Here is a 20623-nt window from a genome sequence, read left to right on the forward strand (position 1 = left end):
TTGTTGACTGTTTGAATGCTTCCCAAACCTTATGCAGCATTTTAATAGTATCCAGAAGATTGAAGTCGTTTATCTCTTTTCCAAATTCCAAGTTTCGCAAGTTTCTTCACGTAAAACTTCTCCGATAATAATGTTTTGCGTTCTTGATGATTCCCTGATCCCTTGTCTGTAGTTTAGATGTCATACTTGACGGCAGAAAAACCACCCGAATTGCTTTCAGTTCATGTGAAAGAATCTTAGGATGTGGAGGACAATTGTCGACAAAGAGTAGCAATTTCCTCTTTTAATTGAAATTTCTTTCATGCAAATCGAAAATCCAAGATTCATAGACCGCTGACGTGATCCATGCTTTTTTGTTGTTCATGTGTTGTATGTAACTGGTATTGATTACATCTTCTTTTTCTTGAAAAATCTTGGTTTCTGCGATTTTACAATCACAAATAGTTTCAATTTTTCTGTTGCAGTCATATTAGTTCCTTCCATGACTGTCACACGTTCTTTACTCTTCTTTCCTCCATGACAAGTATCCCATTTGAATGTCAAGGTTCTGTCTAATGAGCATCTAATACAAAGATCAAATTCATCCGCGTTGAAAGTGTCTTCCGGGTCATATTCGTCTAGCAGACTCGGCAGTACATTCGTTCTTTAAGTTTAGGGTAACTTGATTCTTCAAACCTTTTACTCTGTGGCAAACAAGATGTTTCTTCCAACACCTTCAAAATTTTGTCCTGATCCTTCAATATCGTCGAGAGAGTACTCACGGGGATACCGAATTCACTTGTGATCTGTTTTTTAAAAAGTTTTATTCTTTCTTTAACTTCGTCAATAATTTTTATTTTATCGCCGATACTTAAAGACTTAAGAGATAGTTTCTTCTCTATAATGAGACTTGACTTGACCATGGTCTATAATTATCAAAGTATTCCGTTCAACGAAATTCGAGTTATTGAAAAAATTTAATACATAAACTCTATATTGAAATCCCAGGGCGGACAATTTCTTTCGATTTATCGAAAATTCGACTTATAGACGTTCGAGTTATCGAGGTTTGACTGTATATATATATTTTTTTTGCTTTAATTAGGTAGCTATATTAGTGCTTAAACGTTGGTGATTAGTTTTTATTGTAATTTGATAATAATAAAAAATAAAAAGATGAAAAAAGTAAAAAAGAGAAGAAAGGGGTTTGGTTGGTTGCCTTCTCATTTTCCTTTCTTCTTTTTTATTTCTCCCCAAAAGGGATAATTTTTTCCTTTATAGGAAAAAATTGTTATCTTTTTCAAATTTCAATGGGAGAATATATAATGTTGGTTGTGCACATTTTGTCGCTGGTTTCTTGGTTTTATTTTCAGGAATTTTGCACATTGATATTCATCAATAATACCTATAATTTTTGACGAAAATAATTTAAATAACATTACAGAGAATTATTGAGAATTTTATATTTTGTTTGAAAGCTAATAAATTTTGTTTAGAATGACTGAGATCTTGCGAAAAATTTCAAGGTAACCTGAAATTGTTTAAGACTCACAAAACTACCATTTCAAATATAAAACTTGATTTGTCTGTTTAAAAAAAAATTGTATTATTTTATAATTTTGTATTCTTTGTGAAGTCATATTTTTTTATCGGTGTAAATAAAAAATTTAGTTTGTCTAATATGTAAAAAAATACTAATACCCGTGCAGAAATTTCGATATGGATTTTTAACAAAATTCAAAAATTCTCAACAAAAAAGTTTAATTTTTAAGAAAGAAAGAAAAACTTTTTAATTTTGTAGAAAGTAGTTCAACTTCAAGACCTAGTTGTTGAACCACAAAGATGAATTTTTAACAGAAGATTAGTAGTTCAACGAGTAGTTCAATTTAAAATACTAGTTGTTAATTCTTTAAACAAAAAGATACATTTTCTAACGAAAATAAGAGTTTTTAACAAAACTCAAGAATTCTTAACCGAAAAGTTGAATTTTTAACTAAAAAAGATGAATTTTCAAACAAAAAGATGAATTTTTATGAAAATTCAAGATAAATTAAAAAAATTCTACTAAATCTTCAGGGAAAAAATAATTTTTTAACCCAATAAATTATTTATCAACTAAAAATATGAATTTACAAAAACGAACATTAATTTTCTAAAAAAAATTTGCTTTTAAAAAAATACATTAATTTTAAATCAGATGCTTAACTTTTTGTCTAAAAAAAGATAAGTTTAAAACCAAGATACGAATAAATTAAAAAGATAAATTTTTAACCTTAAACCATCAGTTTCTAAAAAATACATGAATTTTTAACCAAATAGTTGTATTTTCAACTAAGGAAGGATTCATTTTTAACCAGAAATGAAAAATGTTAGTTTTTAGTTATGGAAATTATTTTCAACGATCAAAAAAGATTTTTCAAATGAATAGTTGAACTTTCAACCGAAGAAATAAATTTTTAATCAAGAGTATTAATATTTTACCAAAAGAGACGCATTTTCCACTAAATATTTATATGCATTTTTAACAAAATAGTTGAATTTTCGAAATGTAAATTTGAAATAAGACATGAAATAGTTAACAATTCAATTAACAATTATTTTTAATAAAAATGAATAATATTCCATCCAAGTAAATTAATTTAAACAAAATACAAGAGTGATAAGAAGGATAGGTTTCGGATTCCAATCGTGTACAAGACTACGAATTTTTGCCGGCGTTTCTTGAAAATTTTGAGCTGAAAAAAAAATTTTTTAACCCAGAAAACAAATTTTTAACAAAACAGTTCAATTTTTAACTAACAAGATTAATTTTCTTCTAAAAAAGACGAATTTTAATCAAAATACCTGATTTTTCAACTAACAAAACTTTTTAACACAAAATGGAATAGTTTTTTTTCAATCTTACTATTTTTATATATTTTATAAAGTTTTGATATGATTATATTTTATGTTATCTTCTTTTTCATTTTATGTTTTTCAATTGTAAATTTATTGCTAAGTTTGTGGTATCTTTGGAGTTTCAGACTCCCGAACTTCTCGTATCTTTAGAGTTCTAGCTTCATTTCTATAAACTTACCCAAATTTAAATATGGTGCCCTACATTAGGTTTTCGTTTTTACTATATGATTATTTACGTTTTACGTCAAATTTAATTAATGTTACGCAAGATTAAAGCACTAAAACTATTTCACTTTTGCTAAAGTTGTTTTTTCAAAAAATTGATCTTTTGCGGATTTTGTTTTCTTTTTTCCCCTTTTTTTGTTTTCTTTCTAATCTTTTTTTTTTTTAATCTTCCCGAAGACTTCTAAATTTATCTCGAATTTACCTATTCTATTTATTCACGCCTCAGGCACATGAACATTTTGTTTGAATTACTTACATTATTTTTAATTGATATTGATTCCATATAATTTGCAGCAAATTCTCTCGAATTCCGTGAAATACCTATAAATTCACTCGAATTTTACTAAAATCAAATTAATTTTTTTAATTTTTTAAATTTATTTGTATTCATTTAGTCTTAAGCCTAAATGAATTTAAACTAACTATAAATTTTTAGGAATTTAATCAATTTCCCTTAAATTCCCTGGAGTTTCTCTTAATTCTTTTCAAATTTATTTACTGCAGTGAATTCTTTAAATATTTCTGATTTTTTTAATTTACTGAAATTTTTTAAAAATCGACCTAGAATTTATATGAATTCCACCGAATTCTTCTCATTTTCCCTAAATTTATCAAAATTCACTGAGGTTTTTTTAAAAATTTCTTTGAAGTCACCATGACTTCTTGAAAAATTTTATTGAACTCCGCTGAGAATGGACTTTTCTTGGATTTTCATTTATTTTTAAATTTACCCTTAACACTTTTAAATTCATCTTTAATTCTTTAGGATTCTATCAGATTCACATACCCTAATTATATTTTCCGCCAAATTTTTGGTTTTATCGACTTGAAGTATTTTTAATTCATCTTGATTTCCTGTGAATTTCCTCGAATTGTCTGGAATTTCTTTGAAATATTCTGAATGCAATTCAATTTTACTCAAACCAATAGAATATTTGGAGTCAAAATCATTGTTAAATCATGTGTATCAATTTGTTATTTACCCTGCAATATTGTTTATTTATCCTAAATTATTTTTTAATATTTTGAATTATCTTAAATTTTTTTAATTTGCCCTGCATTTTGTTTTTTAATTTACTTCATTCATCTAATTTTTTTTCAATTCAGCCTGAAGTCTTTTAAACTCACTTTGAATTCTTAGAAATTTTATCAAATTCTTTTGAATTATATGAAATTTTTATTCAAATAACTTTGAATATAATTAACTAAGTGAATTTTTAAATACTTTAAAATAGTTTCTATTCACTTACATTTTTTATATTGAATCGAATTTTTATCTATTCCGTAGAATTTGTCTGATTCGCCTTGAATTTAAGTAAATTTACCCAAACCTTGTTTAATTTTCTTTCAATTCACTTAAACTCTGTCTGATTAGTCATAAATTATTTTATTCCCATTTTACTTTATTCGTTGGAAATCGTTTTATTTTTTAAATTTATTAAATATTTTTTTACTCAATTTCTTTGGAATTCTTATCAATTTCATCAAAGTCTCTTAATTTCTCTCAAATTCCCCTAAATTCTTTTAAATCCATTCCCATTTGTTTTAAATGAGTGTACTATTTTTATTTTTTATGCTTATTTACTGTGTATATTCTGAGGGGCGCGACTTGTGCGTTCTCGCGCTGCGCGCTCAATAATATATGTCTCTAGTGCTTCGCGCTCGGTCTTTCCATTAATCCCACATTTGTGCGCAAGGCTTTCAAAATTTAATATCAAATTATCGACAACTGTCATTTTGTCATTGTGAATTCTCTTTTGTTGAAGCTCTTTAGGCTTTAACGTTATATGTTCAACTTTATTATATCAAATGTATATTATATTTATTTCTGTATCTCAGTATGGGGCTGTTTATTCAGATGTTGCAAAATAAAATACAAATCTCATTTTCAATAATTACTTTAATATTTATTTCTTATTTTTCATTAAATTTTATTCTTAGCCACCCTAAAAAATATATATCATTTAAATGAATTTATATTATTGCCTTCCATAATATGCATTAGTACTGAAACAAAAGTGTTTTACCGTCTTATTTTTATTATTAAAAAATGCGCATTCTTTTAAAATAAAATTTTTTAACAAAAAATTGTACTGCAGTTTGCTTCATTTTTCCATAAATTTAATTTGTTTATATTCAATGTGGATTGAATTTAGGCGGAATCTGTTGTTGGAATTTTTTATTTTTCATTATTTTTTGTATGATCAAAATTCAAATTTTCGGCAAAATTAAAAAATCTGTTATGATAAACTTGTAGGGCTTGCAAAAATTAACATTTTTTCATCTCTTGAAAGAAATAATTTCTACATCTTATATTTCATTTAAAATTATCTCTTTGCAATTTTCTCAATATTTTTCATTCTAGGTCGAAACAGAACAACTTTTTGACTGCAAGTTGAAATTGAAATATTGAGAAAGAATTGATGTTCAAAAAATTTTAAGATCTTATTTTAAAAGCTTTAAATACAAAAGTATTATACTTTGACTATGTTAATTTGCAGTTTCAAAAAAAATTATTTTTAATAGTGGGATGCTTTAATTTAAATTATGCGATTCATTTTTTCTCCATTGTTCATTTTTATATACAGTCGAAAGGTTCTTCATACAAAGTCATAATTTTTAATGACGTGTATAGTGTCCAAACTATATTTATTTATTTTAAAAAACTTCAAAGGTAAGGTTTTTTGTTGTTTAATAACAATTATTAGTCACTGTCATTTCATATTCTACCATTCCTTTATAATTTCTTGTAAGAAATGAAAACTTCAATAAAATACAACAATATTGAATAAAATGCTAAAGAGTACCAAATTCGTAAGAATAAAGAGAAAAATTTAAATTTCCTGGAATTTTAGTTGTAATTTATTGTATTTATGCGCAGATTCCTGTGAACCTGCTTTTAGTTTTTTCTGTTTTCTTAAAAAACAATTCCAAACGGATTTTATATTTCTACGATTAACTGACAGTAATAAGAACATAATTTTTAGTACACTTTTCCAATAGTTTAACTCTAGTGAAATCCTGTAATTTTTGTCGAACAATTCAAATTTTCTAAAATAATTCACGTCAAATTAAAAGCGACTTTTTATGACGTACAAAACTCTGATAGAAAAAAATCCTTTATTAGTTTTGTAATACTATTTGTATTGAATTCTATTTTTTGTTAAATATTGGACACCTTATAAAAATCTAAAATTAAAAAAAAAACCTATAAAATTGTTTTTAAGAAATTGACAAGCCCTGCCGAGGTAAAAAATATAGGCCTACAAAAAAAAATATTTTCAATATCTTTTAGCATTGAGAGAAAATGTAGTAACATTTTTATTAGGTTTTTTGCAGAAATTCTCAATCGCTATTTTTAATACCACCAACCATTGTCCTAAAATTTTTAGTAATATTTTAAGTATATTTGCATTATTCGTCACACCAGTTTTCAAGAATATAAACATTTTTCGGCTCGTTTTTTTAAAAGAAATTACCAATCTATAAGAAATTTCGTAAATTTGCCTATTTTAGTTCTCGCTATTTTTTGGAAGAGCAACTTTTGTCTATTATTTTCTTCATAGCTTGTGTCGTTTGTCTAAAAATGTAAGTTTTTTATTTTTAATATTGCTGTTTACGACTAAAAACAGGAACTACGCGTCCTATCGAACAGTAATTACTGACAAATTTTTTGATCTTTTCAAGGACAGCAATTTTTGCTTACTTATTTTTTTCGTATCTTACATAGTTTGAGCACAAAATAGAATTTTTTGATTTTTTATTACTTTTTGTATGATCAAATTCAAAATTTTTAACTTTTCAACAAAATTAAAATGGTTAAATTAAAATTATGACAGGTGGGAAGAAATTATTAACTCAGTGTGCATACAATTTGGCGACGTCTTTGAGACATCGTTACGACATCTTTACGACAACTTTACGACATCCTATGTCCATGTCGTTTCGGTGTCTTTGCGATATCGTAAGGACATCGTTAAATCATACGACTTATTTACGATATCGTAAAGACACCTTAACGACATAGACATAGGATGTCGTAAAGTTGTCGTGACAATGTCGTAACGATGTCGTAAAGACGTCGCCAAATTTTGTGCCCATTGGGAAAGCTTGCAATATTTTGCTCCAAAAGTAAGTCCTATAGCTTCCCCTTATTGTCTCCAGTAGTTTCTAATTTGGTTCTACAGGATATTGAAAAGAAGTCTTTAAATTAATTGAATTTCACACCTATTATACATAAACGATATGTCGTTGACATTTCAACTATTGTTGTTACTAACGAAATTAAACTTTCCTTAAAAGTGTTCAATAGTCTTGGAGATCCTATCAAATTCTTCCATGATTGTGAGAGTAATAGCGTTCTTACCTACTAGGCAGTCTGATAAGTACCTGAAAATTCTAAAGGATGGCATTAGTATTCACTAATGTGAACCATTTTCGTCGAGCTTGATCCTTCAAATGACGCCTGTCAAAACTTCAGCCATTTATGTTTACGCATTTACAAGTTACAACACTGAGAAGCGACTAACCTCCGAGTTTTTTTTTAATATGGAAAAATCTGAGTTTCGAGTTTTGATCAAACACTACTATCTTCGCCAGAAAACGATATCCGAGACCAAGACCAAGCTGGATAAGTATTACCCGGACTCTGCACCGTCGATTGGAACGATTTATAAGTGGTTTACCGAGTTTCGTTGTGGCCGTGCGAGCACAGTTGATGCTGAACGATCTGGGCGCCCAAAAGAGGTCACTACACCAGAAAATGTCGAAAAAATCCATGATATGATGTTGAATGATCCCAAAGTGAAATTGAGAGAGGTAGCTAATGCTGTAGGCATATCATAGGAATGTGTGGGCAATATCGTGCATTCAGTTTTGGGCATGAAGAAGCTCGGCGCGCGATGGGTGCCGCGTTTGCTCACAGTGGACCAAAAACGAATTCGTATGACAACTTCCCAGCAGAATTTGGCATTATTTTCGCGTAAGCCGACCGAGTTTTTGCGCTGATTCATAACCATGGATGAAACCTAATTCCACTACTACACTCCTGAGTCAACGCAACAGGCAAAACAATGGGTTCCACCGGGCCGAAGTGCTCCGAAGCGTCCAAAAACGCAACAATGGGTCGGAAAGGTTATGGCCTCCGTATTTTGGGATGCACATGGCATAATATTTGTGTACTATCTTGAAAAAGGTAAAACCATAACCGGAGCATACTATTCATCATTATTGGACCGATTGAAAATCGAAATCGCCGAAAAACGACCGCATTTGGAGACGAAAAAACCGCTTTATCATCACGACCATGCGCCTGTTCATTCATGCTTAGTTGCACAAGCAAAATTGCATGAAATCAGCTTCGAATTGGTTCCTCAGCCACCGTATTCACCAGACCTGGCCCCCAGCGACTATTACTTGTTCCCTAACCTGAAGAGATGGCTCACCGGTAAGCGTTTTTACTTAAATGAGGAGCTCATAGCTGAAACTGAGGCGTATTTTGGAGACCTTCCGATCGAGTACTTTTCGGACGGTATCAAAAAGTTAGAAAATCGTTGGACTCGCTGTATCGACCTAAAAGAAGAGTATGTTCAAAAATAAAACCGACTTTGGCCAAAGAAACGTCTCCGTGTTTCATTTTTCAGGGACTTATCAGACTGCCTAGTGTTTGGGTTCTCCAACGTCACCTTCATTCAGCAATTAAATATTTATTTAAAAGATGTGATCATTTATCAATTTTGGAAAACCTCTTTTCTTGATTATTTTACCTGCAAAGTGGCAATAAATGTTTGGTTTCTCCAAGACAGTTCCCTCATCAATCTCCTCGCCGTTCTTCTTTAAAATGTCAATTTGGAACTTGTAGAAACTCTCGATATGTTTTTCATCAACCAATTTGTCCCCATACACAAGATGTATTTCGTGTAACTACAATCTGATAACATCAGAAGGTACTTGTAGACATTCATTTGTACTAAATAATTAGCCCTGAAAGCAATTTGATAGGTCTCTCACGTTGAAGATGTAGTGAAATTTCATAGCTGTTGGTAAGAAAATTTGCATATATGGTGGTCAAAGAATCAGCGTTTGGAAAGCTGACAGCAAATACAGAAAAATGTCTCTGCAATCTTGGATTAATAGTAAAGGACCCAGCTGTTGGGTTCATACAACTAACATACTGACAATTGTGAATATCCTTCAAGGTCAGCTTTGTCCTATCATACCAATGTCCATAATCCAGATGTTGCCTAATCAAGGTGTGAGGTTGAACTGTGCCATATGTATCTACCTCTGGCATGTTCATGTCATCAATGAAATACACCAGGGTCTTGTTACCAGGTGGTCTATAATTTCTGCCAGCTTTTTTCTCCAGTGGCTTCTCTAGTATCTTCTGAAGCATCTCAGATGACGTGTAGAAGTTAAAAGGTACGTTCGCGACTGCATAGTTTTCTGAAAGCTGAAGTAGTTTCTCTGAATCCAAAACCGTCTTTCCACTACCTGCTGTACCAACCAACATTACAGGATACTTTTCAGCCATCAGGAGATCCAGGAAATATCGGATCCTGATTGATTCAGATGTGTAAACAAGAATTGCTTGCAGTGAAATATCTGGATCCAATTCGAATTTTGGAAGACGTTGAGTCCAAGATACAAAGGTTTTTGTTTCAGAGTCAATGTAATAGTCGAATACTGTTCCTTGAACAGGAAATTTCACTTGTTTGAATTCGTTGACCCACCTGAAAAGGGAAGACTTGTATCATATTATCTAACATTTATAGAATTTTCTATTTTAATACTCACCATTTGGTGAATTCCACCCGATAATCCACAGTCTGACCCTGGAATATAGAGGACCCAAAGGCCCATACGGATGCAAATACAAAATACATTTCATAGTCATCCTTAATGAAATCAGTTGCTGTCAATTCAGATGTCAATAAGCAGTTAAGAAGATGACAAAGCATTTCGACATGAGCCATGTCAGCAATTGGTGTAATCTTCTTGAACCTTGTTCTAAGTGTTTCCAAACATTGTGAAATGTATTTGTCAAACAAAATCACCAGATTAGATTTTTCATTCGGCAATGTTCTTTTTTCAATCCAGCTGGTTACGTAAGGATTCCAACCTAGATCTTGAGGATTGATGTAAATAATTCCAGCTCTAGAAACAGTAGCAGGGGTAGCAGTTCTGTGATTCGATATTTCAAATAGTAACCTCATAGCTTGATTCAAAGTTATTCTTTCATTGCTGGCTAGAGTCAGGACTTTGTTGTCGTCCATGACTGTATTGAGTGACTCAATCCACATTGGATCAATATCTCCATCAAGTACGATCCATTTAGGATTTTGACCTTCAAGATTAGCTTGCTCTTTCATTATCACAGAAAATAAACCATCCTTCCATTCTCGGGTGGCTGGATTGATGATTCCAAAAAGTTCATCATTGGTCACGGCTTTAGGATTCAGATCGTTGTATATCGGTTTGTTTTCTAAAATTAGAAGAGGAAACTGTTTTTCCTTAATATTCTATGAACTGCAAACATAATTTTTTATTTTTAACAGTTTTATAGTTTTGGAAGGAAGAAAATTTTGGTTTTCATGTTTTTTCGATCTGGAGGGGCACTTCTTTTGATTTAATCTTTTTTTTTTAATTGGAAGAAAAAAATTTTGGTTATTTTTATTTTTTTTCCGAATTGAAAGAGTTTCTTCTTCTTTTCAATATTTTTATTCAGTTTGCGGAGGATATTTTTACTTGCTGAATTAGAAGAACAAACTACTTATTTTTCATTTAATTTTAAACATTTTTATTAAGATTGAAGAGAGAAGATTTGGTTATGGATTTTGTTGTTTTTTCCTTATTTGATTGAATCTAAGGCTGAGAAATTTTGTATTTTTTACATTTATATTGGATTCGAAAGAAGAACTTTAATACTTTAATTTTTGTTGAGTTAGCAGAGGGACATTTATATTTTTAAGATTTTTATCGATTCGGTAAGGAGGAAATTTTGTTTTTCAATATTTTATGAACTGCAAGAATAATTTCTTATTTTTATTCTTTTCACTGAATTTGAAGGTGGAAAATTGTGGACACCCCTTTTTTAAAATTTTGATTAAGTAGTGCGGGATTAAATTTTGGTTATTTATATATTTTTCTGAATTGAAAGAGGTGATTTTTTATTATTAAAATTTTTGAGAAGTTTGAGAGAAAAATTTTTCATTTTAATATATCATGAATTGGAAAAATAATCTCGTATTTTTAACCAAATATGTTACGCTAACAACTTAATCGTAAAGTTTCCATTGTGTTCTAAATTGGTAGCGCGAAAATTTCTATTTTTTTTCTGAAGTTCAAGAAAACATTCTTTCCTTTTAATTTTTTTTTATTGAGTTAATGGGACGAAATGTTTATTTTCCGTATTTTATAAATTCGAAGAATATTTTTTTGACTTTATTCTTTATGTTGAGTTTAACGAAACTAAATTTTGGTTTTTTATTTTATTCTCTGAATTAGGAAAAAGCTATTTTTGGTTTTTAAAGTTTTATTGAGTTAAAGGAGAACAGCTTTTATTTTGAATATTTTTATTGATTTGTGAGAAAGAAAATATCTTTTTTTTCTTCTAAATTTAAGCAGAATTTTGTTTTATTTCTGAAAGAAGTTATTTTTTTCTTTTTAATATTTTTAATGAGCGCCTTGGGGAAGAATTTCGTATTTTTAAATATCAGATAAAAGATATAACTTTTTATTTTTGTCACTAAATTGGAAGAGAAAAATGTTTTATTTTAAACATTGTTATCAATACGAGATAAAAGGAGAATTAATCTCAATTTAGAGCTTCGAATGAAAAAAAAATAGTTTTAAAACTTTCAACATTTTTAAATTCAATGACCTTGAAAATTTTTTTCGAACCCGAAAAAATCAGGAAATGACCGAAAATTTTTTTCATTGATTAAGCTGGCCACCTTAATTTTACAACTGTAATTTATTTAAAATACTATTGTTTGTTAAATAACGAACTCAATTTGAATAATAGCTAGGATACTATATGCGTTAACCAATTAATATTAAAATTAACGATTTTACATATATTTTTGCTTTTAACTAATTATTATCTACTGTAGGTTCATTATTCACTGTATGGTGGTCTCCCCTATTTTAAGAAATCAAATTTCATAAAAAATATTGAAGAGTAATTGAAGTTATTCGTTTGAAAATTTAAAAATATTTATGAATATTATTTAAATTTAATTTAATTAATCAAATTTTATTAAATGAATAAATTAAATTTAAGACTGATTTGATTTTTTTTTAATTTGATGTTCAGACTATCAAAATTATCTCTAATTAACGATAAGAACACTATTTGTTTTCTCATTATCACCGTCTACCTAAAGTTTGCACAATGAATGATAAAATGAAAAAGGTCTATACAAAATTGAAAAAAATGCCAGTTTGTGGGTCCATCGAATTTAGCGAGGAAGAGAGGGAGGCAATCATTCTGAAGGCTACTTGATTGTATATGAGATATCAGTATTATAAAACTAGGACTCACAGGAATGAGAATTTCAGTTGAATTTTAAATTTCATAAAGTTGTCAACATGTCCCCTATTTTCGCTCTTTTATTAATTGTGGCGGTTGCATCAGCCAGTGAGTAATTTTTTTATAAAACAATATTTTATTCCTGCCTGATTATTTATAACTTAATTAAAATTGTCAAAAGTTAGGCACATTTGCAAAATCCCGAAAAATAAACATTATGATTTTTCCAAACTACAGAAAAAGAAAGTATTAAAAATAAAATTTTTTTTGAAATTATAAAATTGCCGGAATTTAAAAAGCCTAACTTGACAAATTTCAATAATAATAATACAAATTTCCGAACGCTAGTAAATGAACAAAGTAAAAAAACTAAAAAAACTCTTTTTTAATTAATCGTATTTATTTATTAAAAATGCAATAACTAAATATTTTATTCAAATTTTTTAAATTTTCAATGTCTTTTTTTAAATTATGGTTTGAATTTTAAACAATTAATTAATTAACGAAAATGATCAATTAAAAAGCTGTTTTTTAATTAATCTCATTTATTTATTAAAAATACAATAACTAAATATTTTATAGAACATTTTTCTTTACTTTCAATGTATTTTTTTAAAATTATGGTTTAAATTTGAAATATTAATAATCGAATTAAAGCTTCTTAATGCAAAAGAACAATACAAGAATAAAATTTTTTATTATAAGGGAAATAGTTTAAAAAAACTACTATCCATATTTAAAAAAAGAAATGCATTAATATAAATTGAAAAACAAAATTTTAAATTGTTTTTATCGAAATATATACATTTTTACAATCGATTATGTTATAAACTGTTCGTGAATTTTCCAATTCGAGAACATAACCTTAAATTGTCTTCAAAACTTTAAAAAAAAACCCTTTCTTTTTAATTCATATTTATATATCTCTTAAAAATCGCTACCTTAACCTACAATTTTACAAACGGGTAAAACATTCTTTGAAACCAATTTTGGCTTCAAAGAAATAAAATTTTGGTCTTAAAAAATTAAAATATTGTTTGAACTATAATGATTTTTGTTATAAGATATAAATTTTTGGTGCAAAACGCTCAAATAACCTAAAATTGTTAAGAAATGATGGACCTTTAAAATCTATTTTTTTTAAATACCCATTTCCGGTGTAACGCTAACATAATAATTTTTTAATTTTTATGGTCACACAATTATTTTTTTGAGTTTTAATGATTTAATGTTATTTTAAATATTCTATGAAGTTTTTAATTGATTTGAGTAATTTATAAGGATTTAAAAATATTTTAAAAATATTTTCAAGATGTTTTAACATTTTAGGACTAACTTGCTTTATCTGTTGAGAGGGTGGGGGTATACCCTCTTTTATAATTAAATGAAAAAACGTTTGGTTCAAAAATCTATTACTTTTTGTTTTGATACTGCGATTCTTTTCTTGAAAATTTAATTGAAATTCCAACCATTTTTATGTCATCATTCATCTTTTTTTTGTCTTAAGCGATTAAAAAGACTTTAAATAATTTTCTGCGATTCCAAAAATGAAAATACTTTATAATTGGCTAAAGATTTAATTGTTTTCCTAAAAATTCAAATATATTTGTGGAAAACCTAAAATAGAAATTTCGATGCTTCCAACTGTCGACTTCTAAAACATACGCAAATAAAATGTGATCTAAGTTTGGTGGGACTGACGTTGTAACTCAACTCTTCACCCTACGATGACTAACTACTTAATTTGTGTATGATTTCGACTCGCAAAATGCATTTATAGAATCAAGTTTATATTCGGATTGAATACTTCAAACAATGAATAATACAAGCAAAAGAGTAGCTTTTGAATGGACTGAAACTTTGGTTGTCGAAAAGTATTAATCCTGAAAAGTTTCAGGCGATAAATGGATACTGGATTTGAATTAGAAAGGAGTAGAATGGTAATGAATCACATGGTAGTCAAGGGGTGTGTTTGATTATGAATGAAAGAGCGAAGCAGCATCTCAGAGATCATGAATGTGCATCTCGCAGATTGCTGTAGGTTAGAATGAAAGTAGGAATCATAAGATTATTTATATAATGATATACAGGGCACATTGAATTTTATCCGCGATTTTATTTTCAAGAGTGCGACTGAAGTGTGTGGTACTGCGATTGTAGGAAGAATGTGTGGTGATACATAGTGGAATTATGAAATCCAAGCAGCTACACAAGAAGGTATCTAGTGCCGACTGAATACCTCAGAGGATGTGCGAATTGATAAATATATGTATTATGTAATTAAAATAAAAAGAAATGGTGTAATTACAGAATTTGAAGGTCCACCAAGCCAGTACTGTGGTGAAAATGAAGTTTTCAACACTTGTGGGACTGCTTGCCCGAAAACATGCAATTATCAAATTGAAACACCTGCTTGTCCTGAGGTGAGCTTGATTTTAACGTTAAAATATTTTTTTTTGTAATATTAAAAATGTTCAGAATCGAATTTTTTAAAAGTTTTAAATGAGTAAAATGATTCTTAATACTGTTAATTGAATCTAAATTAATAAACGCACTCCTAACTCTTGCAGCACACGTATTTGTGTTCTAGGCTATCAAATCGTATTTTCTAATTTGATTCCTTTTAAGTGAAAATGAAACTGTTTTTCATTTCCCTAATAAAAGAATTTTGATCTAATTTTTAATTTTTTTGCGATCAGAATTAAATATCTGGTTCATATTTAATGTGGTTTTTATTTTCAGATATGCAGTGTTGTCTGTGAATGTTTGCCAGGATACATAAAAAATGTATCTTCAAATCGTTGTGTTCTGCCAGAAGAGTGTTGAGACCCAATGTGAGAACAAAACATATTAATAAAAACATAATATTGGTTAATCTTTTTCGTAATATATACTCTAAAATGCGTCTAAATAAAAGCTAAATGGAAAAAGAATTTTTTACTTTTTTCTTCAACTTCTCTAATTAGAAAAATAAAGCCAATTTTATTAAATGTTATGGTTATTAGATTCTGTTTTTTCTTTTATCTTGAGGAAAATTTTAATTTAAAATCTGTGATAAAATAATCTGGGATAAGAATAGCTTTTTAATCAATTTTATTATAAATATATATTCATTATACGTTTAGAAGTGTAAACTGGAATTACTGAGACATAAGTAAATCATCGGCTTTATTTTGTGTTACAGAAACATTATAAAAATTCTTCGGCTGAGCTGTAAGTATAATGACCTTTAATGGATGAAATAAACATTTTTGAACCTGCAACCTGATTTTTTTATTTTTTTCCCTCCTGCCTACACAATTTTTTAAAACTTTGTCTTTCCTTATCGCAAGGAACAAATTATTCATTTTTTTAAAAAAGGTTAAAGTAACAAGGAAAGTATACATTTTTTTCACATTCATTAATTAGTAGAATAATTTTTTATTTTTAACGGGAATTATTTTGGTTTTCAATTTTTGCTGAATGGAAGAAGGGGCTTTCCTTTTTTCTATTGAATTGGAAGGGGTGAAATTTGGATTAGTTTTTTTATAACTAAAGGAGGACATTTTCGCATTTTTCAGTTATCTTGTCAAATTAGAATGTTTGATTTTTTATTAAATGGGAAAATTATTCTTATTTAAAGAATTTTTATAGAGCTGGAAGAGAGAATATTTTTTAATCAATTTTTTTTTACATTGAAAGAGGTTCTCAAAAAAATTGTAATCTTCTTTGAAATCCACTAACTTTTTCTTAACAGTACCGATAATTTTTAAAGTCGTAAATTTTCTTTCGCATTTAATTATTTTTGTTTATAATACCACTGAAGCGTTAATACAATATAAAATTTTTTTAATTGTTAATGTTTTTTACAATCAAATTTTTAAATTTTTGTTGGAAATATTCGATTGCCTGTAAAGAAACATGAATATAGCCTACAAATTCTTCCAAATTTGAAATCTAGTTCAAATTACAATAATACTTTCATCTGAAGTGTTATTTTTTGGTGCAAAACGCTAACGACTTAAAATTGTTCAAAAACTATAAAACTGATTTTTCATGAAATGATTTTTATTGACATAATTTGTGAGGGACACTTATTTTCAGAGAAAAACAATAAAAATAAAAATATTGAAAATTTTCAATAATGGATAAGATAATTTAAAAGTTTTCGATTTAACAGCATCTAAATAAAAGCAAGAAAGAATGGATTTTTTAATTTTTCCCTTAAAGTTTATAATTAAAATTTCCAGTTTAACGCAGTTTGGATTAATATAATTGCTAATAGTACTTTTGATAAATCTATATATAAATTTATGAAAAACTTTTAAATCTTTATTTATTTGTTTATTATATTACAGGCATGAATGAAGTGACTCTAATTATATAAAATAAATATTCTGGACAGTGCACTTTTTTTAATCCTTTCCCTACTTCATAGACATTTATTTCGTTTTTTTTACTTTATCGCTTCTTCCTGTCACTTTTTTTGCCAACAAAGAAAGTGCAAATTTCTCTTTCGACTCAAATTTTTAAAAAAGTAGTTATATAATTGAAATTATAGTTTATAGCACATAATATTAGGGTAATCCAGAAAAAATCTGATTTTTTCCAAATAGCTTCCCGACAAATTTGTCCTTTTGGTGACAAATAATTTTTCAAATTTTTTCAGTATAGTAAAAAAATATACAAAGAGATCTCTCAAGCTCATTTTTGCAAAATATTCCTAATTTCATTTTAATTGCCCTCTCTTGATGAATAATCTTACTTTGAAAAACCAAATGAGCTATCCAAGGACAAATTAACTTGAAGAAACTTTTTAGTTATTTTTTAACATTACTAAGCAACTAGACCTCAAAGTAAATCATTTATTAAATTTGTTTAAAAATGATGAATTATTATCTAACAGCAAAATATTACATTAAAGGTATATTGGTTATACACTTTTAATTGATGAAAACAAAAATTATGTTCCATAACGTGGACAAATTATGCCTTTGTTTATTACGTTTTTTATTAATGTTTTTTAATATTGTTTAAACAAATAGATATTAATTTTTATAACCAAATATCATATCAAGAAGTATTTTAACATATCGGATCTTGATTTTAAGGAAACAAATTCCTTTTACTCAAAAATGACAATTTAATCCATTTGTTAATTAATTTTGTTTAAACAAATAACACTAATTGTCTTAAAACAAAGAATCTCGCAAAAAAGTTACAAGCAAAATATTTATTCTTCTTTCCGTTAAAAAAACTAAACAAATCTAATTGAAAATAACGAATTAATGCATTTGTTTACTACATTTTCAATATGAATTTCTAATTCTAAAGTATTAATTAAAAATAACTATATAGAGCTACTAGCAAGAAATTATGAATGCATTTCTTTGCAAGAACGAAATTTATATGTTGAAAAACGGCAAAATAATCAATTTGTTTATTTAATTTGTTGAAACAAATATATGCTATTTTTTATAACCAAGTATCATAGAAGGAAGATATTAACGTTTTTTTGTTAAAAAAAACAACACAAATCTATTCGAAAATAAAGAATTTATAAATAATTTTTACTAAAAATCTAACTTTTCTTGAATGATTTGTTTATAAAAATTATAAACAATTTTTTAAATATCTGATACTGCTGCACATCATTCAAGACAAGTTTCCCCACTAATTCTGTTTCCTTTTGCATCAATTTGATAAATTTCCAAAAAATGGCATTTTTGAGATTTTTTAAATAGATATTTATGATTAAATAAAAAAAAAATATCAACTTTTCAAAAATATGCCTGCACGACTTTTTTAAAAATTTCATAACATTTAATTTTAAAAAAATGTTTAATCGGTCGAAGAGTTTGGGCTGAAAGTTAATTTGTCCGCGGACACCTCATTTGGCCCCACTGTGCGACCCGTACTAAAGAAATTGAACTTGAAAGCTAAGAAGACGAATTTGTAAAAAAATAATTTTTTAATTTTTGTCTTGAAAATTTTAATTTAAAAAATTTACGATTGAAAATTCTTCGTTTTAAAGGATCTGCAATTTAAAATCCTCAATATTTAATGTGCATGACGGAATTTCAAAAAAGGGCACATTTAAAAAAAAAAATTTAGCAAGAAAATCTGTGGCCTAAAATAAAAACGATTCCCTTCTTTTTCAGAAAAACACTCATTAGTTTTCCAGATCATACGTATTAAAATTACTAAGGAATCTGTATTATCATTAGAGAATAACAGAAATTCTTAAAGTCTTTTCAGACTAGATGGATATATAAATTGAACATTTTTTCAATAAAATTTTTTTCTGAAAAAAATCTTCTCCTTTGATCCGTTAAGAATCGACCCACAGAACTTCCAATTGCCGATTGGGTGCTTTTCCTTTAAGCTATCATAGAGATCGAAAGAAGTATCTTTTTTCAGAAATACACCCATTCTTTTGCCTGGTCTTACGTATTAAAATTATTTAAGAAATCTGTGTTATCATTAGAGAATAACAGAAATTCTTAACGTCTTTTGAGACTAGATAGAATTATAAATTAAATTATTCCGATATAAGATTTTTTATTAATATATCTTTAAAATTGAAGAATTTTTAATTGAAACTGTTCCAAATTGTAGAAAATGTAATTGTTAATCCTTAAAAAATCTTTTTAAATTCTTTAATTTGTATGCTTTACATGTGAAGCTTGTTTAACTTGGACACTGAGGAATGAAAAGCTGAACTTTTGATTCCCAGAATCATCAGGATCATCGAAATTAAACAAGTTTAATTTGTTAATCCTCAAAATCAAACTATTTCAATAAAAAAATCTTATTAAACCACGGACGTCTAAAAAGATCTGAAAAAATTATTAACATTGTAAAATTTCCGAATTGAAGAATTTACGAATAATAAAATTGCCGAAATATAATCCCTCATCGTGAAATTACCGAAGATAAAATTCCCGAACAATTTATAAATCTACCGATTTGGAAAACTTCCGAATAATGAAATTGCTAATAGTTTATATAATTACCAAATTTGAACATTCCAAATGAGAATTGCCGAAATATAAAATATTTGAACACGAAAATTTCCAATTTGTTTTGTGATAAATATTATTTGTCTATTTCAAATACAATAATGGAATATTTTGATAAAAGAAAAGTTTTTCAAATTAACGTTTGAATTTAGAATAACGGTTTCAAAATATATTTCTGAATAAAAAATTTTGTTTGAAAATGTGCATAGTATTTAACAGAAACTATAAAAAAAATTCTGAAATAGTATCATTTTTAATAAAAATAAATGAATTATGAAGTATTCAGATAAATCGGTGGTGAAATAATGTCTGTAAAGCTTGGTTGGAAAATGTTATCAGGTTCACGGAAAATATTGGGAATATTTTTTTCATTCCACGCGCACATGTTTTCAAACTTATTTTTTTATACAATTATCATAAAGCAGGTACCCGGAAGGTGGAATAATATTAATTAATAAACTTATCTGAATTTACTTGCATTTAATAAAGTATAAGAACAGAGGTATTACAGAATGCGTTCCTCTTCCAAAAGTAGACGAAGGAAGTGAACAAATGAACACTCAAATGCGTTTCGCAAACTTTACAATACTTTCACCCGAAAAGTGAGTGTTCTTATTAAAAAAAAATCCTAAAGCCAACAGTTCTAAATAGTTTCTATGTTTCGGCCCTGGCAACTCCTTTGTAAATATGTCAGCCCCAATATTTTCAGTAGACACATGTTCGATTCTGATCAGATGCTCCTTAAATTATTGTCGAACGAAGTGATGTCGACCGTCAATATGCTTGCTTCGAGCGTGGAAAACTGGATTCTCAGCAAGCTTCTACGCTCCCAAATTATCATTGTAAATGGTTATTGCGGCCAAGCAAATCCGATCTCCTCTAGGAAACCTCGTAGGGCTATTGCTTCTTTAGCTGCCTCAGCGAGTGCCATATACTCAGATTCTGTCTAGGATAAAGCCACCGTTCTCTCCATCAACAAATTTGGTGT

General features: G+C 28.0%; 1 protein-coding gene across 1 annotated transcript in view; it reads right to left on the reverse strand.

Moving 5' to 3' along the window:
- The window catches only part of LOC117170788 (dynein beta chain, ciliary-like), a 33464-nt gene extending 19678 nt beyond the window's left edge, over positions 1–13786 (reverse strand). The window contains exons 1-6 of the mRNA XM_033357826.1: positions 13783–13786; positions 9898–10585; positions 9112–9833; positions 3890–3999; positions 676–785; positions 433–562 (exon numbers count right to left, since the gene is read on the reverse strand). Coding sequence (XP_033213717.1) covers positions 433–562; positions 676–785; positions 3890–3999; positions 9112–9833; positions 9898–10585; positions 13783–13786 — 1764 coding nt within the window. The remainder of the gene's footprint in view (positions 1–432; positions 563–675; positions 786–3889; positions 4000–9111; positions 9834–9897; positions 10586–13782) is intronic.
- Positions 13787–20623: the final 6837 nt, after the last annotated feature.

Source organism: Belonocnema kinseyi, chromosome 4, assembly GCF_010883055.1.
Source record: "Belonocnema kinseyi isolate 2016_QV_RU_SX_M_011 chromosome 4, B_treatae_v1, whole genome shotgun sequence".
Classification (NCBI taxonomy): domain Eukaryota; kingdom Metazoa; phylum Arthropoda; class Insecta; order Hymenoptera; family Cynipidae; genus Belonocnema; species Belonocnema kinseyi.